General features: G+C 32.9%; 1 protein-coding gene across 1 annotated transcript in view; it reads right to left on the bottom strand.

Moving 5' to 3' along the window:
- Positions 1 to 25,541, bottom strand: part of ZBTB41 (zinc finger and BTB domain containing 41) — a 46,817-nt gene that overhangs the window by 9,817 nt on the left and 11,459 nt on the right. Inside the window, exons 5-9 of the mRNA XM_003792309.3 lie at positions 18,832 to 18,961; positions 13,807 to 13,902; positions 11,723 to 11,829; positions 10,173 to 10,278; positions 4,998 to 5,086 (exon numbers count right to left, since the gene is read on the bottom strand). Coding sequence (XP_003792357.1) covers positions 4,998 to 5,086; positions 10,173 to 10,278; positions 11,723 to 11,829; positions 13,807 to 13,902; positions 18,832 to 18,961 — 528 coding nt within the window. The remainder of the gene's footprint in view (positions 1 to 4,997; positions 5,087 to 10,172; positions 10,279 to 11,722; positions 11,830 to 13,806; positions 13,903 to 18,831; positions 18,962 to 25,541) is intronic.

The following is a 25,541-nucleotide window of genomic DNA, read 5'->3' as shown; positions in this document are numbered from 1 at the left end:
AAATGTGATATACACAAGGAAGAACCAAATATATCACAAGGTAAGACATTAAAATTGATAATGACTAATAAGTTCAGAAAATATAGAAAAAGAAAATTTTACCAGAGAATTAGAAATTATGGGAAAAAGGGAAACTCTATAAAAGATAAATAAAACAACTGAAATTAATAATTTGGAACATAGATTTAATGGAAAATTAGCTACCAGTGAAGAAATGATTAGGAAAATTATTTTCTATTTTCAATTCTATTTTCTTTTCTATTTAAAAAATTTTTTTTGAGACAGAGTCTCACTATGTCACCCTGGGTAGTGTGCTGTGATGTCACAGCTCACAGCAACCTCAAACTCTTGGGCTTAAGTGATTCTCTTGCCTCAGCCTCCTGAGTAGCTGGAACTACAGGCACCTGCCACAACGCCTGGCCATTTTTTGGTTATAGTCGTCATTGTTCAGCAGGCCCAGGCAGGGTTCGAACCCACCATCTCTGGTGTATTTAGCTGGCACCCTAGCCACGGAGCTACAGGCGCAGAAAAGAGAGATTATGAAGATTAAAAAAGTAAAAACAAAGCTGTTATTACTGTTAAATGAGCTATTTGTATGTTAGAAAATCCAAAAAAGAGCTAAACCATAAAAATTAATGAGAGAATTTAGCAAGGTCATTGGCTAAAAAATCAATACACAAATTCTAATGTATTTCTATGTCAGAAAGAATTTAAAAAGGTTCAAAATTTTGTACAAAAACATCAAATATTTAAGTATAAATCTAATGAAAGATGTATGAGATATCTACATTAAAAACTACAAAACATCATTGAAAAAAATTAAAAAAACCAAGTTGACAAGGAATATACCATATCACAAATTAAATGCATCAATATTGTAGAAATAATCAATCAAGGAAAAGATCAAATTCAATGAAATTTCAATAATTCCTACTAGGTATATCTGCATGTGGAAATTAACAAAGTGTGTCTAAAGTTATATAAAAGCATGAAGGAATCAAAACAATAAAAACTTTGAAAAAGAAAAAATTGGAAGACTTATACTGCCAGAAATTAAAACTTATTATAAAGCCACAGTAATTTAAATGAATAGTATAAATACAAAGATATATCATAAAAATAGTCCAATGGAACAGAATAGAAAGTTCACAAAAATTACATATACGATCACTTAATTTAAAACAAATATGCCAATGAAATGGACTAAGAACAGGACAGTCTTTCCAACAAATAATGCTACAGTAAGTAGATATGCTAAAAAAAAAACAAAAACACAACTTTACCTGCTCACATACATATAAGTAAATGACAGAAGGTTCATGAACCTAAGTATAAAAATTAAATTAAAAGGTAATAGCAAGAAAGTATTACTGACATTGGGATAGAGAGCTATAAAGAAAACAATGATATATGACTTCATTAAAATTCAGAACCCTTGTGTATTAAAAGATAGAATTAATAAAATAAAAAGGTAAGTCACAGAATAGAAGATATCTGCAAGATAGATAGATACACAAATCCAACAATGGACTCATATCCAGCATATAGAAAGAATGTCTAAAAATCAATTAGGAAGAAAACAATCCAATTTAAGAAATAAGCATAAGAATAAATCTGGTATTCCATACAGGTAGATATCCAAATGAACAATGTAAGTATAGGGCAAGATGAATAGTGCTCAAGATCATTACATTGCATTAATGAGATACAAATTAAAGCTACTTTCAGATAGTGCTACGTATCCATCAGACAGATTAAAAATACAAGACAATATCAAATGCTGCTGAGAAAGTGTATCAACTGGATTTCCCATACGGCACTGATGGTAGTGTAAATTGACACAATACCTTGAAAAACTGTTTAGTAGTACCTACTAAAGTAGAATGTAAATATATCCTATGAGCCATCAATAACAGGGCCAGGCATATCCACAAGAGAAAAGAATGCATAGGTTTATGAAAACATACGGACAAGTATGCCATGACAGCTTTATTCATAATAGAACCAAGTAAATGTAAAGAAAGTATCCATCAAAGTAGAATGGATAAATAAATTGTGATATAGTTATATAAAAAACAAACAAACAAAAACTACTGCCTTAGAAGAATCCACAATCATACTGAGTGTAAAAAGCCAGACAAAAAAAGGATATATACTATACAATTCCATTTATATGAAGTTAAAGTAGACAAACTAATTTTTGGTAGTATAATTCAAAACAGACATTATCTTTGTAAGGAAGTTACTGAGGTCATGGAGAATGCTTCTGAACTCCTGGTAATGTTCTAGTATCTCAATCTGAGTGATGGTTGCATTTATAAAAATTCATTGACTATTCAAGATTTGTGCACTTTACGAGTTATACTTCTTAAAAGCAGCTTATAAAAAATTCATTTTGAATAAAAACAAAGCCAAAGCTAAAATCAAATCCTAAATTTATAGTCATCTTTATGCCAATTTTCACTAATACATTTCAACAAAACAGTTACTGAAGAATAGATGTAATCACTATTCTCCAAGGATTATATAAGCAAAACTCATATGGATTAGAATAAGTCATTTCTAGGGAAAAAAATCTTATATATTTTCCAACTAATGTCTCTAATTGTGTGGTTTTTAAAAAAATCAAAGAAATTAGAAAATAGTCATGGAATAGGATAAATTTACCTAATTAACAAATATTTATTGAGCATCATCTACTGATTATCTACTCATTTGAAGCAATTACTGGCCCAAACTGAAACTAATCCACTTTATTGTACCTCTTCTGGAGAAAAGATATACTAACAAATACATATTATATATATACTGCACTAAGGGTATCCTGAATAAAGAAAAACAATCTGGAGAATAAAAGTATTCTATTCATCAGAGAGGTACCTGCTATGAGGGTAAAGACAGTTCAACAGCTTCACTATCTCCTAAATAAACCAGTTCACAAAACCACTACCTTATTTACTCTGTATCTACATTTGGCAATATTCTTTCTGATTAACTTAGCAACTCTGCTTTTTTAATAAAAATACCGTAGGCAATACATATTGATATCTCTTTCTCTAGAAGGTGAATTAACAAATGAATATTCTGGTTAGTCTATTTCCAGTGATTTTTATGAAGAACTACTGAAAATACTTGTAACTCTTAATTCTGCAAATAAAAAAAAGAATTGAGTCTCTGGACTTATAAGTCTTAGAAATGAACTTGAGAACATGGTGAGCAGTTCTTGAAACAGCCACTTTGTGAAGTCCTATCTAGGTATGCTGCTAATTACTTTAGATTAGTAACTGTTGCAAACTATAGCCCACAAGCCAAATCTAGCCTGCTTCAATTTTTAAGTAGTTTTACTGGAACACAGCCACATTCATTTGTTTATACATTGTATACTGCTGCTTTGATGCTACAACAGCAGAGATGAATCACTGTGACAAATACTATCTAGCTCACAACACCTAAGACATTTACTATCTAGCCCTTTATAAATATTTCTGACTCTTGTTTACATTATTTCTGCTTCTCATTTCATCATAGCCACAGAGCTCATTTCCTCAATTTTCAAAGGGCACAATCTAGAGATGGGGGTTCCATATAGTCATTGGTCACCAGTCAATAACTATAAATAAATGCTTTCAAAAATTCTAATGCAATTTGGCCAGCATTAAATTTCTTCTCTGGAAAAATTCCTTTAGTTTTACAATTCTTATATCATTGGTGTTCTCAAATTAACTTTCTGTAAGTTCACTATCTCTTTCAAGGCACAGATTCTATTAGGCTTATTACTGAATAACTCATGTGGAATTTCACATTAATATAGTTTCCTCATTTTACAAATTCCCACTTATGTATCTATGGAGCCCCAAATTATGACTTTTTCATTTGAACAGGGATGTAATTTTGTTTTTAACAGCAGTACTATATCCAGAATAAATCCTTTTTTTTTTTTTTTTTTTTTTTTTTGAAGAGGTTTTACTTGTAGTTAGTAGTGAGATCATAGTTCACTGCAGCCTTGAATTCCCAGGTTCAAGGAGACCTCCTGTCTCAGCCTCCAGAATAACTGGGAATACAGGTACATACCACCATGCCTATTTTTTTTTCTAGAGATGGTGTCTTGCTATGTTGCCCAGGCTGGTTTGCAATTACTGGGCTCAACTGATCATCTAGCCTCCAACTTCCTAAGTAGCCATGAGCCACTGCACCTGACTAGTACTAAAATCTTCACTGTAACTCTTCTCAAATAAAATAACCCAAAGTTATTTTTCATTCTAACATTTATCAATTATTTTTATCTTCCAGAATAGCAACTTGACAAAATTCAAATTGAATTCAAAACAAAGCAGCCATAATTGCGTAAATGGGTTTCTTTCATTTTAGAAAAAAGTTTAAAAATTATTAATTTACATGTGAAGGCAAACAAGGACTCAAGCAATATACATAGTAAAAGAAAGAATCCAATATATTCCATGTTTTAAAACATAGTAGCAGTCTCAAGGAGAAAAAAAGAAATATTTAGAATATGACAACTTCTGGAAAGTAGATGAAGAGAAGCATCCTATTACAATTGCAAATCATGTTTGTCTATATAAAAAGGAAAACTATATAGTGTAAGTTGGTAAATGACACCATGGGTCATATATGTATTACTCTTAAAAGAAAAGGAAATCATGAGAACAGATAACTAAAGCCTAAGAAAAGCCTTCAGAAAGCAAAAGTATTTTTAAATCAAAAAAGTAGAAAATAACGACTAAAAGCTGAGTGAATTTCTTATAAATTTTTTTTCTCAAATTCTAAAAGAGAATATTTAAAAGTATTAAAGTTTATATAATATAAAATAGAAGACCAGAATATTGTACATTCATGATATAAACTTCAATATAAACAGTGGCACTATAAATAGAGATAAACCCCCAAATTTAACCCAAGACAACAAAGTTTAAAGTTTCATATTTAATTCTTGAACAATCACACACACAAAAATATATAAACTACCCATTCACTTTTACCTGAATGTGTCCGAAAATGCATTTCCAGACTTGATTTGCCTTTAAAAATTTTCTTACAAACATCACACTGATGAAATGTTGCTTTATATCTAAGAAAAAAAAAGATTTGGGTTTTTAGTATAATTTTAACAAATAACATGATGAAAATAAGTTATAAGATTTGTAACTGTATACTTAATTCTTACATTAATAAAGCATGGAACCCCAAAGAAATAAGGAAATATTAATTAAGTACTGAGCTTGCCTCTAGTTCTTTCCTCTTTCAGTTTTTATACTCAATAAATAAATCTATAAAAAGAGATCTAAGGTGAAAAGAAAGGGCTGACAATAAAGAAACACAGCATGGGTGGCACCTGTGGCTCAAAGGAGTAGGGCACTGGCCCCATATGCCGGAGGTGGTGGGTTCAAACCCAGCCCTGGCCAAATAATGCAAAAGAAAAGAAAAAGAAACACAGCAAAAAATCTGTGGCCATGTAAGTATTCTGTATCTTAATTGTGATAATGATGCCATGATGTACAGAACTCTACAGTAAAAGGGGTAAAGCTGGAGCTCCAGTCACACAATCGGTTAATGCATGGTACTGATAAAGGGTAAATTTCACTTGATATAAATTATACCTTAATTAACCTTTAAAAAATAGAGGCTGAGGCTAATTAAGAAACTGGATCAATCTCAAAATCTACTTTTATCAAAAGGGTCACATTGTTCTTATCAGTTCACTTCCTAATAGATAAATACTAATGCTAGTCCTTTACTTTTGTAATAAACAAATATAAATAAATATATAAATTCACCAAATAATGTAGTAAGCAGCATAGTGTAGTGATTAAGAAATATTTCTGAGATAATCCTACACTGAAAAAATTTCATTATGAGAATTCAGACATTTGTAAATGATTAGGATTTACGTGGCAGTTACTGGGAAAGGCATATCATCTCACTGTCAAAGCAATTCATATCTAATAAACACATGGCAAAACAATCAAATCAAAGCTGTGCTACTTAATCAACAGTTACTTACCAAAGGGTGGGGTCAGAGTATATACAAGACAGTCTGTTCTTGGCATAGCCACTTAGTTTTAGCAGAATGTTTAGCATATTGTTACCAAAATTAAATAGCAATATAGGGTGCCTACAGTTTCAAATGACATTCATACTTTTCAAATCATTCGACCCAACATTTATAAGACAAATCCCTGTCTTTGGGAATTTACTTCTACTTGTTGAAACAGACATTTAAAAAGATAATTTGGATTGAGTGAATTATGTGTCAATGATAACCTTGGCAAAGGTTTCCTAACAAGTTTGCTTCATCTGTCTTATTCCATTCACATCCATACTAAATATAATAAACAGAGGTAGAAACAGAGTCACCATGGACACACCAAGAAAGAGGCAGCAGTACTCAGTTGAAGGCAATTTTGCCCCCAGGAAAGGTGGCATTAGGACATTATTATTTTTGGTTTTCACAACTGACCCTGGAGAACAGCTGCTACTGACCTCTAGTGGGTAGAGGCCAGGGATACTGAGAAACACCCTACAATGCACAGGACAAAACTACTTGGTACAAAATGTCAACACATGTCAGCATGTGTTGGGGCTGAGAAATCTTGCTCTGTACCATGAACAGGAGGATTCTTTCAACACGAACACACACAAAATACTTTAATTGCCTCACAGTGGATTAGGATAAAGATGTAAGGCCCTGCACAGGAAGGCCTTTAGAGATATACAATATACCTCTTCATTCTCACAGATAATGAAAATACAGATTTGAAGGAAGGAGTGGTAATCAATTACAAAGGAAGCAGAGAGAGAATAGGACTTAAAAATGTCTATTGGATTTGGCAAAAAGAAAGTCATTCTGACAACAGTTTGAGAGGAACAGAAAGATCAGAGGTCTGATATTGCAACAGGCTGCAACAGAGAATAGAAAGTGAAGGTAGAGTCACCATTTAAAAAAGTTTAGAAGGGCCAGGTGTGGTGGCTCATTCCTGTAATCCTAGTACTGTGGGAGGCTGAGGCAGGAGGATTGTTTGTGATCAGGAGTTTGAGATTTGTCTGAGCAAGAGTGAGACCCTGACACACACAAAAAAAGCCCAGCTGGGCCTTGTAGTGTGTGCCTGTAATCCAAGCAACTCAGGAGACTGAGGCAGCAGGATGGCCACAGCCCAAGTCTAAGGTTTCAGTGAGCTATGATGACGCCACTGCACTCTGCTCAGGGAACAGGGTGAGAGACTCTGTCTCAAACAAAGAAACAAACAAACAAAAAAGTTTAGAAGGCAAGATTAGAAAATAATTGGTAGTTAAACAAATACTCATCTTTAGTGTTCTCCACATTCTCCCCCTGGATAATCTGTTTATATGCTCATGACCCCTAAATCTTTATCTAGAGCCCACACTTCACTCCTATGATGTAGACTGCTATCTATCAAATTATAGGCTGGTAGTTTGTTTCTCAAACCAATTAATACCAACCAATTCATTATCTCCTACTGTAAGGTTACTCTTGCCTGTCCTATTCTCTAACCTTATTGGCTGGAGTCATCCTCCTAAGGTTGACAAAAGGAATCATCCACTATTTCTCCCACCCTCTCATTTTCTACAGCCTATCATGACATATTGCCGATAAGGGCCTAATATTTTTCAAATAACTATCTTCCACTGTTCATTACTAATGCTGCTCCTTAGTTAGTCCTTCATCATCTTTTCCCTAGATTATAATGGCTGTCTTACTGGTTGATACATTTGTCTCAGTCTTATCAACCACAAATCCAGCCTCTATAGAGCATTAAGAGTGATCTACCTAAAGTACAAATCTAACTATGTCACTATTTTGTTTAAAATTGCCATTGGCTTTTTATCATGTAGGACTAAGCACAAGTTCCATCAACATTTAATATGAAGGGCTCCATATTCTAGATCCACAACTAACTCGTCCTAATGGAAAAAGTGGAGTCTCTAGCTTCTAGTTCTATGATTATCTAGGCCAATAGAACCGCCACAGGCCCCAGAGGTAGAGGGTGATGATGGTCCCAAAATCCCTTCCATAGAATCTACAAGATCAAAATTATTCTGAAAGAAATCCTGAGACTTTTTTTTGCCTTTTTTTACTATGTTAGCATTGACACTACGATGCAAAAGGAACAGTAGGTAAACTGCTGCTCTAAACAAGGTAGTAAAATATAATAATTAAAATATAATAGTCATTGTATTCTTCAGGACCATGTCTGTACTCAGAGAAAAAAATGTGACAAAGCAGGAAATTACTCATTTCACTAAATTCCAATCTATGACACACTGGCCTTTTTAATATTCTCTGTGATAAAATGAGAAGTGTACACAAAGTGCTTTTACTGCATACCAAAATAGGATGGTTTTCTCAAGGAAAAGCAGCTCTTGAAAATTAAATAAAATAAGCTGGTCAGTTCAAGGCAAACAACCAAAATATGTGCTGTCAATGACAAAATCTGAGCTTTCAAGCTAATAAGAATTTTAAAAAACTTTTATCTACTACTGTGATCTTGAGAGCTTTTAATATTCCTTCCTGAGAGACTAGAGGGAATATTAACAAATGTAATTTTTGATACTATACTGTGGAATGTGCTAACATTTGGAAAGTGTATATAACTTAGTGACTGCATATTTTCTAAATAACAAATGTATGATATTACAAATTTATGCATGATTAAAAAAATTCAAAGCATAAGAAAGACTAACAGACTGAACGTAATAAGAGTCTGAAAACCTCATTGATTTCATCTTGCAAGTAACTTTAAGAAACTACCACTAACTTAATTTTAGTGTAGTAACAAAGAAGAATATCTATGATAATCTCAGAAAACTCTCCTTTCTTCAACTACATCTCTAGGTGAGACTAGATTTTCTTCATTTGCTTCAACCAAAATAACATACCATAACAGATATGACAATCCAGCAATCTTCTATTAACATTGAGGAAATTTATGAAAATGTAAAATAATTCCACTTTTAATATTTTTGTTTGGTGAAGTAGAAATTTTTCAAAGATTGCCAATTACATTAGACTATCATTGCAAATGAATTAATATTTAAAGCTTTCCGTTTTAATTTCTAATATGATTCAAATAATGTATTTGAACAACGTAATTTATATATTTTATATATAATAGCCTACATTTTGTATTAATATAAAATATTAGGATAATTAATATATTAATAATATGTTGTAATTTATAGTAAAAAAAAGTCCCTATACTGAAAATTTGTAATGGTATTAAAGAATCTTGAGGGGAAAAAGTTATAGAACTTTGGAGTGAGACTGTCATCTGCCTATTCATACATGTAACGAAGATTTTATTTCCTTTTCAAACAGCAGTATCATGTATATCTTTATATTCAAGCATTTGGCAGCATTCCCAGCATATACAGAATACAAGCTTCAATGAATACAATGGATTCAATGAGTGAACCACTGAACAAAAGTAATTAAAAAATAGTAAATAAGCCAAAACATAAAATTGTAAAAAAAAATATATATATAAATCAACACTCTCCCTACTCTACTTTAAATTGATCTTTGATTCATTGCATTTATACATACTACATAAATTTCATTGATCATGCTCAGAACTATTGAACTAAGTCTCTTGGCACCTTAGGACATGTCAGTTACTTAACAATTGCCCTAAATACGTAAGTTCTTTGAACACTTTATACTCAACAACTAACTTCAGTTAAACTCATTATCTAAATTGTATTATAAAGTTGCTGTTCAAAATAGCACATGCTACATTCAAATATTTTAAAAGCTTAGTGTGATTAGAAACAAGTTTAAATTCTGGTTGTAAACATTTCCCTGTAATTGCTGGCTTATTAAATATAATGCATAGAAAGTATATTTAGCTCTCAAAGAGCCACAGCAACCAAAAATAAATGATATCCCCAAAGAATGCCAAGATTTTGTATTAGCTGGTAACTTGCATGTCCACCACCTCCTTGCCTTTGAATTAACTGAAACCATATAGGAAAAAGTATACTTTGCTCTATTCTTGTAGGCCTGCAAAGATGCTAGAGAAAGACTGCTTGTTAACCTATTACCCAAATAAGCGAAATGAATGAAAAAAAGTTGTAACTTTTGTCAACAAGGATTTAGCCAATGCAGTACTTATGAGAAATTTTGCTTTTTCACTTACTTTTGCCACACTTTCTCTCCAAGGTGTACACTTTTGTAATGAACAGTGAGATGATCCCTACGACCAAAACATTTCCCACATTCTTCACACTGATGAGCTTTTTCACCTTAAAATAAAGACACACATATTTTGATTATAATATGCATTTCAGTTCTTTCTTCCTCCAGACATTCCACCAAACATTAAGGTTACATGGTGGGAAATACACCAAAAAAGTGAAGTCACCCTTTATTATGACCTATTTCTTTTATATTCCTTACTCAAATAACTTTGTTCAAAGAATCTATACTTAATTGAATACACATGAATCCTTTCCCCACTGAGAAAAGAAATCAGTTGCCTTTGCTGTAGACTTGAAATCCTACCTTTCAATGTAACAAAGCAAGATAAATAAAATTACTTCAAGCTCATGAATTGTTTTTAGAAATATATGTATATCTCTGGATATCAAACACCTCAGATGGACATACGTTAAATCAAGATGAGGCTGTTTTACTGTTTATAAAAAGAACCTGAACATTTTCAGATCTTTGTACTTTACTTTTAAAAGATCTTTTCATCTGTGGGGATTTCTTACATTTGCAATGAGCCAAAATACAGATATAATGAGAATTCTCCCTAAATCCAATTTCTCATCCCCATACGTAGACTCAGGTACAAAGGCTTTGTTTTTAAAAAATCACCTTCTCAATACCAGTGTGGAAGTAAAACATGTGACCTCTAGAATTAGGAATTTAGAATTCTCCTCTTAAAAAATGAAAATGCATGATTCCACAAAAAAGGTCATGAGACCTTTAGCATCTCTTAGGAACAGTGACTAACAACTGTAACCTACCTCACTGAGATCATTTTAAAAAATTGCCATCTGTTGCATATTTTATATTTAAATCATTTATAATAATGGTAATAATCACCTGTTCTACTGTGCTCATAGAGATGGTTCTTTCCCATTATTGTGCTCACATAGTTGGCTCTCTTAGTACTTCCTGAACATCAATCTAAGAGGAAAATATGAAAGAAATCCCCAGAATATAAAAATCATAAATACAGTATAAAGATCTGAAATTGATCAGGAAAATTAAGGTATTCTTTTCTAAAAACAGGATTTCAAACTTCACTACAACATAAACTTTTAACATCCAATTATAATCATTTCCATTTAGACATCTAAGTTTCACCACTTCTTCTCAGTCTAATGAAAATGAGAAATATCACCATGGCTTCTCGGTTTAGGAAAGTGCCAATACCAATTATTGCACGTATATGCATGTACTATGCAAAATATAAATTTTGAGTATTTACTTAAAATTAAACTTTAAATTATACTTTATAGGCACAAAGAGTGACCAAATGACATTACAGCAAACAAGTCATAAAATCAGTCATGTCCTTTTCAGATGCTTTTTCAAAAAGGGTTTTAGGACCAGAATTACAAAGGGGTAACTGACATAAATCATTAAAATTATAGCCAACATAAACATGTCATATTATGTTCTTTTCAGGTGCTTTTAAAAAGGATTTTGAAAATAGCATTACAAAATACAGCTTACCTGAATGTATTTTTTTGTGCTTTGTAAGATGGTCATGACGAATAAATGTTTTTCCACATTCATCACACTCATATCTTTTATCATCATGATGTACTCGTAAGTGAAGTCTATAAAGAAAAAAAAGTTTGAAGACTATTGAAACTGGTGAGATAAAAGGAAAAAGTCCAATAATGAATAAATGATGAGTACTGAGCTGTCCATTCAATCTCTTATCCATATTGTTTGCTCTGTCTATACTTTCACAGTCCTTACTTGTCTTTTAGTACCAGACTCCAGGGACCTTACTACTCACCTCTTTCAACATTTGTATAATATATAGATGACAGTCCTTCCTGACTTTAGATCTTAAATCTGCTTCCCTGAATCTACCAAATGTCTAGGGTTGTTATCCATCTGCCTGGCCAACTCTCAAAGATTTAAAAAGTGGGAGTAAATTAGGAAGGAATTAAAATCAGATAAACGGGATAAATATACAGTGACTAGACATAAGATAATGACAGCAACTGATACAGCCAGAAACTGAGGACTAATCCTATTCTAGATAATTTTTAGCAATTACAAATTGATAGTTGAGAATTCACTGTATTTTATAAGAACACAACTTTATGAAAATTATATTTTACTACTTTTCTTCACACTGATGGAACAAAATGTGGCTCACTTTATAGTCACCCAAAGACAGATAATAGAAGGTTTAAATTACTAAGATTAATTTAATTTGAATTATTTTTATCCCCAGAATCCTCTATCCATCTATATTCTAATAAAAGGAATTGCTCTTCTATTCTAATGGCCAAAATAGGTACTAATACTAACAAAACGACAATCACTCACCAGGCAATATCTAAAGGGGAAACATCTGTTTTAACTTTTAAAAAGCAATAAATTAAAGTGTACATATTGAAGCCTTATAATTAAAATTAAGAACATAAACACTTGATCTCAGCCAAAGGCAAAGAAGTGATTATAAACATAAACAAAAATTAAACTTATATGCATATATTTTCTTCCTTTTTTTTCCTGAGGCCAGGTCATCTTCTAGCCTCACTGTCACCTTAAACTACTGGGTTCGACATTCTTCTGCTTCTGCCTCACTCTGAGTCCCTGAGTAGCTACAGGGGTGCATTCCATCATGCCAAGCTAATTTTTCTTTTCTTTTTTTTTTTTTCTTTTTTCTGTAGAGACAGGGTCTTGCTCTTGCTTAGGCTGGTCAAACTCCTGGCCTCAAGCAATCCTCCCAACTCAGCCTCCCAGAGTACTAGGATTAAAGGTGTGAGCCACCATGCCTGGCTTTTACAAATATTTCATCAGTAGTTACATATTTGTTTAGGAAAAAAACTTCTCATAAATAGTAAATGTGGTCAGGGATTGAGCCTGTCTGTATAATTAAGTTACAATTAACACACAAAGACTCTCTAAAATTGAGAATGCCAGAGTTTTTGATTTTGCCATATTTTCATACTATAATATCTTTAATAATAAAGAAGAAATATACTAAGTTTAAAACACCAGAATTTTAATGAATTGTCATTCAAAATAAAAGTAATGAAATAAGATAACTTAGTAAAGCTTTCAGTAAACCTAGTGATAAGGAAATATTTAATAATATTTTATATCAAAAAATTAAGATAGTAATAAAAGCTATAGAAAAAATTATTCGGCTCGGCGCCTGTGGCTCAAGTGGCTAAGGCGCCAGCCACATACACCTAAGGTGGCGGGTTCGTATCCCCAGCCCGGGCCCGCCAAACAACAATGATGGCTGCAACCAAAAAATAGCCGGGCGTTGTGGCGGGCGCCTGTAGTCCCAGCTACTTGGGAGGCTGAGGCAGGAGACTCGCTTGAGCCCAGGAGTTGGAGGTTGCTGTGAGCGGGATGTCATGGCACTCTACCGAGGGGGACAGCTTGAGGCTCCGTCTCAAAAAAAAGAAAAAATTATTCAGTAAAACTTTTCTGCTGAAAATTTGTATATCATAAGGACTAAAAACTGTTTTAATTCAACAAACTTATTAAAGCAATGATAAGAAAATAGGTCTAAAATGAATATACAATTTTATCTTAACACAGGAAAAAATGGCATTACTTACCTGTATGAACTTCCATGACGAAAACTTTGTCCACAAATACTACAAAGATGAGGCTTTTCTCCACTATGAATTCGTAAATGTTCTTTCAAAGTAGTTCTGTATTAAAAATATATATTTAAATGCTATTTAATGCTATTACACACATATATAGTAAACCAGAAAGGTGTTCCAGCTAACATATATGAGAACTCGCCCCTCTGTTCTCCTACAGTACTTTTGCTTTTTATTGGATTGATTTCTTACCAGTATACAAATATGCTTGTTGTGTCTGTCCCCTTAAAAAAGTAGAAAAAGTAATTTTGGCTTTTTTTTTTTTTTATTAAATCATAGCTGTGTACATTAATGCAATCTTGGGGTATAATGTGCTAGTTTTATACACAATTTGAAATGTTTCCATCAAACTGGTTAATATAGCCTTCACAGCATTTTCTTAGATGTTGTGTTAAGATATTTATATTCCATACCTAGTAAATTTCACACGTACCCTTGTAAGATGCACTATAGGTATGGTCCCACCAATCACTCTCCCTCCGCCCAACTTCCCCTCTCCCTTCCCAAAGAATTTTGGCTTTCCCTGCCATTTGGTTTGTTCAGAATTATACAGCATAAGCAAAATTATGAGAAGTATAAATAAAAAATGTTAACTGTCACAGTGAAGTAAGTTTTGACAGAGAAGGTTTAATAACATTTAAGTAATCCAGTTTATCAGTATTATTCCTTCCAAGCATGTACTCAATACTTGTTGAAAAAATGTTGTAAGGCAAAAAAAAAAAAAAAAAAAAAATCACAGGTTATTTCTAGCTTCCAGATGCTGATATAAAAAAAGCAATTTATATAAAAAATGTAATTATTGCTGCTCCAAAGTCTTACAATGACCCTGGAAGGGCTGCCGTGAAACCATTACTCCTGTAAGTACCTCATTTTAGCTAAAGTATTGTGTAAACACAAGCAGTTATTTTGGAGGGTGGGGGGAGTGAAAAACAAATTTAATTGACTTTTGCTGGTTTTTACCTGTTACTACTCTAGTCATGTACAACTAATGATATTTTGGTCAATGACAGACTGCATCTATAATGGTGGTCTCATAAGATTATAATGAAGCTGAAAAATTCCTATTGCCTTGTGACATCACAGCACAACATATTACTCATGTGTTTGTGGTGACACTGGTATAAACAACCAACTGTGCTGCCAGTCACATACAAGCATAGCACATATAATGGATTACAGTACATAATATTTGATGGTAAGTGACTATGTTACCCTTTATATATTTATTATGCTATACTGTTTATCATTTAGAGTATACTCCTACTTATAAGAAAAGTTAACTGCAAAACAGTTACTTCTGGAATTCAGGAAGTATTCCAGAAGAAGCCATTATTATCATATAATAGCTCTATGCGTGATACTGCACCTGAAGACCTAATAGTGGAACTAGATGTGGAAGTGACAGTGATATTGATGATACTGACCCCCTGTAGGCTCAGGTTAATGAGCATTTGAGTCTTAGCTTTTAATTAAAAAGTTTAAAAAGTCAAAAAAAATTATATAGAAAAAACTTATAGAACATAAAAACTATTTTTACACACCTGTATGATGTGTTTGTTTTTTAACCTAAGTGTTATCATAAGAGTCAATTGTTAAAAAAATTAAGTTTATAAAAGTAAATTAAAAAATATAAAATTAAGGTTAAAATGTTATAGTAAGCTAAGGTTCATTTATCACTGAGAAAGAAAAAATGTTTTTATAGATTCTGTATAGCTTAAATATTTAGTGTTTATAAAATCCTAGACCTTCCCATTTGTTCATCACTCACTCACTGACTCACCCAGAATAACCTGCAGTCCTGCAAGCTCCGTTCATGATGTAAGTGTAAATGCACCATTTCTTTTTCTCTTTTATACCATATTTCTACTGTATCTTTTCTATCTTTAGATATGTTTCAATCCATATGTTACACTATAACATGATGTATAGGTTTGCAGTCTAGAAGCAACATGGTATACTACACTACATAGCCTACATTTGTGTAAGTATACTCTACATTGTTCACACAATAACTATACATTTCTCAGAACATATACCAGTCATTAAATGAGACATGACTGTCACACCAAGCTTAAAGGCTGAATATGAAATAAAGGTAGAGCTTTGCCAGTAGATGGTGCTCTTCTACAAGGTCCTCCAACAATTGAAAAATAATAGCCTGCAGATATACCCAGTTTTGTCTAAAATATCCCTAAAACATCCCTAGACCCTTACTATTAAGTAAATAGATGGAAAGATTTTCTTTGGGTTTCCTTCCTTTTTTTTTTTTTTTGGCTTGTTTGATTTTTGTTTTTATAAAGTATCTTTAAGGGAAAAAATGAATTTATAATATATATAATACATTTTATGATTTATCAATCTATAAATGTTTTCATATAAATACAGCATACTGACTTTCCTACTCAGTTGCAATATGTTAAGAATGCCATTTCTAATTTTTTTAATTATGAAACTTTTATATACTAAAGAAGACATAAAATTTGTATGTATGGCTTAAAGAATAGTATTATGCCCTTATATGTAGATAGGACACAGAATATTACTGGAACACTACTAGTACTTTAGAATGCATCCACATATTCCTTCCTGATCTCATCCTCCTTAATCCCTCTCCTTAGAAACAACCATTTATTTTAAGCATTCCACTTTTTTGTTTAAAGTATATCTATGTACATATACATAATTAAACAATATATCAACATGCTTCTGAAAGACTAAGTAGCAAGCACAAACCTAACAAAATAGCCACTATTAGACAGAGGACCCAGAATTTACTACGAACAGAATTCCTGGATTGGAGTCTACCTGTACCATCCCTGAGAGTTAACCAGAGTCCTTTCTGGCATATCACTGGGAAAAATCATGAGTCATTACAGAAAAACAGAATTCACCCACAGTTCGAGCATCTGACAAAGGTAAAGTAGACCAGGTATTGAAAGTCTAGCAGAAAAATGGTCAAAGTAAGTAGGCTGCACTATATATTTTTCTCTGAGCTTACCATGACCTACCTCAAATTCTCATGGATAACTCTAAAAAGAACACTTCCATGAAATGAAATGAGGATCCTCAGTTAAATCAAGCAAAAGGGGAACCTCAGCACACAGGCAGAGTACAGATAACAAGATCTACTCGAATACTCTGTTCCCTAGTTAAAGAAGGAAACATGCTAGCAGGGATCTTGGCAGTGACAACTTTTATCATGCCATAGGTCATACTACTAACTGTATGGACTATCCATTACATATGATGAACCTCTGATATATTGGGATCTTCATTCGCTATCCTCCTGTGAACTCCCTTTACTGCTCTTCCATGTAAGAATTCTTATTTCCTGTGGCCCTTGTCTTCCTCTTTATGGGTTAGTTTTTTGACACTTATGAAAATGTCTTGATTCTATCCTCAGACTTGATTAATATGACTGAGAATAGAATTCTAGCAGATTAGAATCTAGACTACTACACATCCTAGAGGTGCTGTTAAGAAAAGTCCTAGTATTCTAACCAATATGTGGGACTTTTTCCCTATCCAAAACTATGTAAACATTTCCCTTTCTCTCCAGTATTCTAAAGTATCTTAGTGATATACCTTGCTATAAGTATGTTTTCATTTCATGGCCTAAGCATTTATGGATCATTTCTATCTGGCAGTTCATGCGTTTCATTCCTGAAAATCATCTTGGATCATTGTAATGATCTCCCTGTCCAACCCCACCTCTCCATTTTCTCTGTTCTTACTTTTTGGAACTCTGATTATTTAGACATTGGACTTGCCTGGTCCTCTAATAATCTAATCTTTATTTTATATTTCCGTGTTTTGCCCTTCTTTTTGTCCTGCCACTCTTCAAATTGGTGTCTATAGTTTGGTCATCATGCTTTTAACTTCTCACAGCTCTTAATTATTATTTGAATGTTCCTTTAATATAAAATCCTATTTTTGTTTAATCAATTCTGTATCTTCAGCTGGGGAAAAAAATTTAATAATTGTTTATATTTTTTTATAAAATGTTCTTCTTCCTTCATAACATGTTTTCCTTAAAGTTCTTTTATCCCCCCGGACTTTATTGTCCATTAAAAGTCTGACCCCACCTTAAATCTTGTAATCCTTGACTATCTGCTTATGATTAAGTATGAAAGGATAAAAATAGATGGAAAGGCAAAAGAACATGGGGGGGTCTTGATACTCTGCCTTTGCTGAGGTGAGTATCTGGGTATACCACTAAGGAATATGTTTGCCCTTATGTTGCTCAGATTTTCAGGAAGAATCTTCTAATCTGCTGTCCGGAAAATGAAATCTAAAAGCTAAGATACTGGAGGGGAGAAGGCCTAAGGGCTCACGGCTTTTAGCACTCAGAATACGTTCAATTGTATAACAACATGGCAGACTCCAGTCCAGCAATTCTCTGTTGGGATAGGCCCAGTAGCAAAAGCACGTGCAGATGGTAAAAAGAATCAAAATCCAATGATCTTACTTATAAAATTTCTGTTCTAGTGCTCCCTGTTCTGCCTCTCTTTCACCCCTGTCCAGGGGTACTCGATATCGCTAGTCCCTAAGCCTTTTGTGGATTCTGTGATATAAAGTCTTCAACTTCTCTATCCCCACTTTGAGATTTGCCTTGCTTGGATCCATTAAGTCTGTTACCACTGATCGATTTTCTTTATAGTTTCTAAATCTGTGTCATTTTTGTCACTTTTCTTTTCTGTCTTTTACTGTCTTTAAAAAATAAATAAAACCTTTTACTGTACTTTTAGTGGAGTTTCAGAAAGAGATCTGGTAAATCAATCATTTAAACCTACAAATCTTCACTCCTTATCTTCTATAATACTTTTTATAACTTCTATTTTCCTTATATTCCAAGCTAAAGCATAACTCAGGTACTTTGTGTCTGGAGATTACTCTAACCCTTATAAACCATATTCACTGATTGTTTCTACATAACGCTAGTAGGATTTTATAGGTGTGCAAATTTTTTTTCACCTTTCTCGTACTGATTTTCCACAGATAAAGCAAGTCCATTTTCTCTTTCCACCATGAGTACATTCTATATGGCGTTTCAAATTTCCAGTGTCATTAAACTGGCGACCACATATATCACAGGGAAAAGGACCTAAAAAGGAAAAAATAGTGTTTGTTTAAAAAGTTGGTACTAATTTAAATTTAATAGGAATACTATAAATTTATGCCTACCACTGTTAGTGCATATGTCATAATACACTGCAATTATAGTTCTCTCTTCTACATTGCTTATTCCTAGAAGACAGCCTATAATCATTTCTATATCCCTATAGCCAAGTGTAGGGCTTAGCATCTAACAGAGAGATAACAAATGCTGAATGAACTCAAAAACTGAAACGGCCAATTCTTAGTTTGAAATTAGAATGGAAAAAAAGTAGAAAATGCTACATACTAAATTTCTGGGAAAAGGAGATACTAATAAACTTCAGAAAAATGGAACAGAGTTAAGAGAGTTCATGGTTTGGAAATATAGTACTGTTTCTATAAATAAGCATTTAGTAATGCTGAGTAGGTTGAAAATATTGTGGCACATTCCTGTTAGTCTTACAAATTAAGCCAAGACTTCTCATACTAATATTGACATTTCCTGGATTCTAAATTTCACTGTGATTCTACCAAATAAACAAATGGAGAAAAGAAAGTGTTCTACTTAATGACAAACTAAAAGGAAGAAAAAGGATGTGTGAGTGAGAAGTAAACATAGTTCAAGGAAGCTGTGTATTTGAAAGAATATATCTCAGAATTTTAAAGGAAAAACTGTAGAAGATATTTAAATGAATTAATCATAACAGTACAGTGGGAAAAAGTGGAATTAGGACATTGGATTAAGAAACATAGCTATAAGCAAAAATGCTTAGTAGCCACAATAGCTTTGGTGAGTTTCAACATAATTTCACACATTAGAAAAGAGAGATGACCTTTGTATATCATAATATCTTCAACATATTCTCATTTAAAATCTCTAATATTTCATTTTTCATGAGATCTGAATCTTTTATTTAGCTATTAACTCATTCAACAGGTATTTACTGATTCGTTAATTTAAATTATGCACTGTGTTACATACTATGAAAAATGTCTCTACTTCTCTGCAACAAAAAATGGGAGAAAAAAGGCTCCACAAAGTTGGGAAAAGAAGCAGTATTTACAAAGTTAAAAATAAATACAGTAAATAAAAGAGCCAATATGAGCTTATTATGGGAAATGTACATTAGGTAAGTGCAATATCTACTAATAAAACTTTTTATGAAGTAATAACTCTATGTACAGTCGATGGCTCCAGCAGAGCAAAGGAAGAAATGAAGCATTCTCTTTCATGTTCAGTTACTTCACAGGGTTCTTCATAGAAAATATCTACTTTTTCCTCTACACTGAAGATCCAGTTTTGCATGTATCTCACTTCTTTGAACTTTTATTTATGAAACTAAGCTGTGAACTTAAACTAAAGGAGATTTTCATGCTAATTTTTTAGATACTACAAAATTACAAGATCTGACTTTTTAAAGCTAAACTATACTTTTACACTTATAAATATAGATATATTAAAAATTCTTCTCCCTTAACTGTTCAGATTGCATTGCTTAGATATCTTTCCCTCTGACCTAACAGAATACATAATCTTAGTATGGATAGCAAGAACACGACTTTGAATAAGCAAAAGCAGTAGTTCCTCAAGTGTGACCTGGATCACCTGTATCAGCATTACCTGGGAACTTGTCAGCAATGCAAACTGTGGGGTCATACCCCACTTGAAATCATTTGCTCTGGGCAATAAGCATTTTAATAAGCTCTCCAGTTGATCATGATACACATCAAATTTTGTGCACTTCTTATCAAAAGCATAAAGTGATTCAAGGAAAAGCAGCATAGAGTTGGAATGCAAAAGAAGTTAAAAAAATTTATTTTTATATATATAATTAAATATTCTTGAATAGCATTATATAAGAAAAAAAGAATATTGCTTTGAGTATTTTAAACATACACATATATAAAATACTGAAAGCAATATTCCATTGGTTTTCTTTTTGAGACAGAGTTTCACTTTGTCACCCTCGGTACACTGACATGGAAGTCAGAGCTCACAGCAACCTCCAGCTCTCGGGCTTAGGCAATTCTCTTGCCTCAGCCTCCCGAGTAGCTGGGACCACAGGCGTCCACCACAATGCCTGGCTAATTTTTTGTTGTTGTTGCAGTTTGGCCGGGTTTGAACCCACCACCCTTTTTTTCATTAAATAATGATGGCCAAAAAAATGCAAAGGTACTATTTCACAAGCCATAAAGAATGCAAACTCTGCCTGGCTTTATATCTGGCACATTGATACATTATTACTTTATTTAATCCTTAAAACAATGTGTATAAAGTAGGCATTACTAACCCCATTTCACAAACAAGGAACCTTGTTATCTGTTCCAGATCATATAGTAAACAGTTAAGTCAGACTTAGAAGACAAGAGTAGCAATGAGATCTTCTACTTACACTTCTGTATCATGCCCTACCTATTAAATTTTTTCTGCCAGTAAATGTCAACCTAACCTAGTAAATGTCAACTCTTATTAAAAATACATATGAATTACTTAATCGTTGTAAAAAATATTTGTGTTCAGTGCACTATAATGGAATAATTAATTTACTGGCTTGATTACCCACTGCACTGTAATGTGATTTGGCAGGAATTACATACTTAGACCTTAACACAGAGCTAATCATATAGTCAGCAGTTGTTCAATAAATATTTACTACACTGAATGTCACATGTCCTTCTCCTGAGTATTTTCCTCAGTGAACTTTAGATAGCAGATTACCTAGCTAAACCTTAATGCCTAGCATTTCTGGAACACCTCTCATTATTGATATGCTGAAGCATAATAGAAAAATAATCTTTCAACAAGTCATAAAAAATCTTGCAGTTCGACCACTTTCAGTAAAGCCCTCTTTAATAATTCTAACAGCTGATCAGTTCAGCATATGATTACATGCTTGTATACTTGCACTAATGGGAAAGTAACTATTATGTAAGATAACTTAATTGGTAAATTTGAACACTTAAAAAATTTATATTGAAGCTAAACTTACATATTAGGATTTGTACCCTATGTTATTACAACATTTATTTATTTACTAAATGATATACTTAATAAAAGTTGAAACAGAATATCAGGAATGGAAAAAATAGTAGAAGCAAATATGAGTGGCCTTGTATTTTAGTCATAAAAATTATTACACTTTGTTACGATGTTTCCACAAGGTAAAACCAAGAAAATTACCTGAAGTTTTCATTTCAGAAAGAAAGAAGGCCATTAATTCTCCAATAAAAACTTTTTTTCCTGAAACTAGACTTTAAAAATTTCTCACATAAAACATGCACTCATGGGCGGCGCCTGTGGCTCAGTGGGTAGGGTGCTGGCCCCATATACCGAGGGTGGCAGGTTCAAACCCAGCCCCGGCCAAACTGCAAACAAAAAATAACCGGGTGTTGTGGCGGGTGCCTGTGGTCCCAGCTACTCGGAAGGCTGACACAAGAGAATCACTTAAGCCCAGGAGTCAGAGGTTGCTGTAAGCTGTTAAGGCTATAGCACTCTATGGAGGGTAACAAAGTGAGACTCTCAAAACAAACAAACAAACAAAAACATGCACTCATGTTTTTGTCATGTACATGTCTCCAAGTACAGTTTGGTAACTATAAAAACTGTTTTTACATCATGGGCTCTTAGAAATGTTAAGGTGGAATATTATGAAAGAACAATGTAGTAAAGGCAATTTGGAGAAGATTAAGCTAAAAAGATAATCTTCCAGCATATACTAGTCTGATATAATAGAATCATAAGGACTAAGCATCCCTTGTTGCACAAAACAGCCTTGAAAATATTTGAAAACAGCTGATCTCCCTTTTCCAGACAAAATATTTCAAGATCTTTCAAGTTTTTCACATGACATGATTTTAAGACTTTGTATCACCAAAATTATCCACCTCTAAAAAATGTTACTTGTGAATATCCATCTTAAATGTGGTATCCAGAAATGAACTCAATTTTCTAGATCAATCAAAATCAGACCATTACTTCCCTAATTCTGTAAAATGTACTTTTATTAATATAGCTTAAAACTAAATTAATTTTTGTCAATCACATCACATTACTGGTTCACAATGTATCTAAAAAGCTATTAAGCCTATTGGTAAAATGAGTTTGGATTATACACCATTGTATAGTTCTTTAAGACCCAATGACTAAAAATGAGATCATTCCCATAAGTTTACAACTTTGTATTTGTTCTTAATTAATTTTAACTTAATTTGCTTTGACCTATTGACGAGCATACAGATTTTTTCTTCACATTGTCATTTTCTGGTATATTAAATCCTCCTACCAGCTTTAGGCCATCTAAAATTTCATAAGCATGAAGTATGTCTTTTTATCTAAGTTATTACAAAAGCAATGCATAGAACACGGAGAAAGCTTCTTCCTGAGTTGACAATAATTCATAATTGAGATTAGCTGTAATAAATTTACCAAACTATACTATTATCTAGATCATAAGTCCAGATGGTCATAAGCATTACGAAGAAAATGCTAATTTTTTTCCATTGAATACAATACTGAATTCAAAATCTACTAAGTTTATTACATTCCTTGAAAAATGAGTCTTTTCCAAAACAGAAATGCCTCATCCTAGGTACTCCCAAACCTATCCAACAATTAACTGTGAATAAATGCAGTTAATGGCCACTGTCACATATGCCAACAACAAAAAAAGAAAGAAATCATATTTATTTATCTCCAGAAACTATAGCGTAGACAGTACTCATCCTAATTTATATGACTTCCTCTGTCCAACCCTTCCTCAAGGTTCATCAAGAGTGGTTCAACAACACCCAAAATGAAATTCTTAGACATAAAGCTAACAAAATATGAATAAAATCTACAAAACTTGAAATAAAGAAATCAAAGAAGAATTAAATAAAAAACGATATTCCATGTTCATGTATAGAAAGACTAGATAATGTCTAGATGCCAGTTTTTACCAATTTCATCTATACACTCTATATAATCCCAGTCAAAAATCTCAGCAAGTTTATGGATATTGACAAACTGATTCTAAAGTTCACATGGAAAGTCAAAAGATACAGAACAGCCAACACAACTTGAAGAAGAAGGATGAAGTACTGACACTATTCAATTTCAAGATTTAATATAAAGGTATAGTAATCAAGACAGTGTGATATCAGTGAAAAAAATAACACAAATAGAGATCAATGCAACAAAAATCACTGACACCATCAAATGCTGGTGAGAACATGAAGCTACAGAAACTCTCATGCATTCCTAACTGGAATGCAAAATAGTATAGCCATTTTAGTAAGACAGTTTGGTGGTTTCTTACAAACTAAATATACTCTTACCATCTGATCGAGCCTTCATGCTCCTAGGTATTTATTCAAAAACGTTGAAAATTTCTGTCTACACAAAAACTCCCACACAGATGTCTATAGCAATTTTACTTATGGGCCATAACTTGGAGGCAACCAAGATGTCCTTCAGTAGATGAATGGATAAACTGTGGAATATCCTGACAATAGAATACAATCATCCCTAGTTATTCACAGGAGACTGGTACCAAGATTTCCCCACAAATACCAAAATTCTCACATGCTCAAGTGAGAATGGTATGGTAGCCCCTGGATCTAACTGGGCCTGAAGCTAGTATATCCCCTGGACTTTCCAGTATATGCACTAATAAATATTCTCTTTTGCTTAAGTTAAAAATAAATGAAATAAAATGCATTTGCATATAAATTATGCATATCCTCCCATATACTTTAAGTCATCTCTAGATTCCTTACAATTTCTAATATAAACACCATGTAAGTAGTTGTTATAATAAATTTTTAATTTGTATTTTTAACTGTACTATTTTGGGGGAGGGTTTCAATATTTTTGACCCGTAGTTGGTTGAATCAATGAGTGCAAAATTCATAGATTCAGCAGGCCATGTGTATTAGTCAGCAATATAATTACACTAAGTGACGGAATTCAATCTGAAAAAGCTACAAACAGTATCATTCCAACTATATGACATTCTGGAAAAGGCAAAACTATGAACACAGTTCATAGAAAAGATCAGTGATTGCCTGGGGCTGGTATCAGGAGAGATAAAGGTGGGGAGCACAGAGAACTTGCAGGGCAGTGAAACTACACCACATGATGCTATAATAATGGATATATGTCACTGTAGATTTGTCCCAAACCACAAAATGTATAACATCAAGACTCAAGAGTGAACATTAACGTCAACTATACACTTTGGATTATTATGCTATGTCAATGTAGGCTTATCAACTGTAGCAAATATACTACTCTGATGGGGAATATTAATATGGGGGAGGCTGAGTATGTGTGGAGGAAGAGAGTATATGGGAAATACCTGTACCTTCCTTCTAATTTTGCTATGAATCTAAAACTGCTCTAAAAAAAGCTTTTAACAGAACAGTAAACACTATCTAGGGAATAGGCATACACACAACACTGACTGAGCATTACAAAAGCTATCCAGGTAACCAGAAACATTTGTACCCCTATAATATTTTGAAATAAAATAAAACCTATGCTAGGAAAAAAAAAAGAAAGGAAGAATGGTTGTAGCAAGCTCCTCCAGCATGATGTGATATCAATA

The sequence above is a fragment of the Otolemur garnettii genome, unplaced genomic scaffold (assembly GCF_000181295.1).
Source record: "Otolemur garnettii isolate 467f Iridium unplaced genomic scaffold, OtoGar3 scaffold00055, whole genome shotgun sequence".
Lineage (NCBI taxonomy): Eukaryota > Metazoa > Chordata > Mammalia > Primates > Galagidae > Otolemur > Otolemur garnettii.
This window is presented reverse-complemented; position numbering and strand designations above follow the sequence as displayed.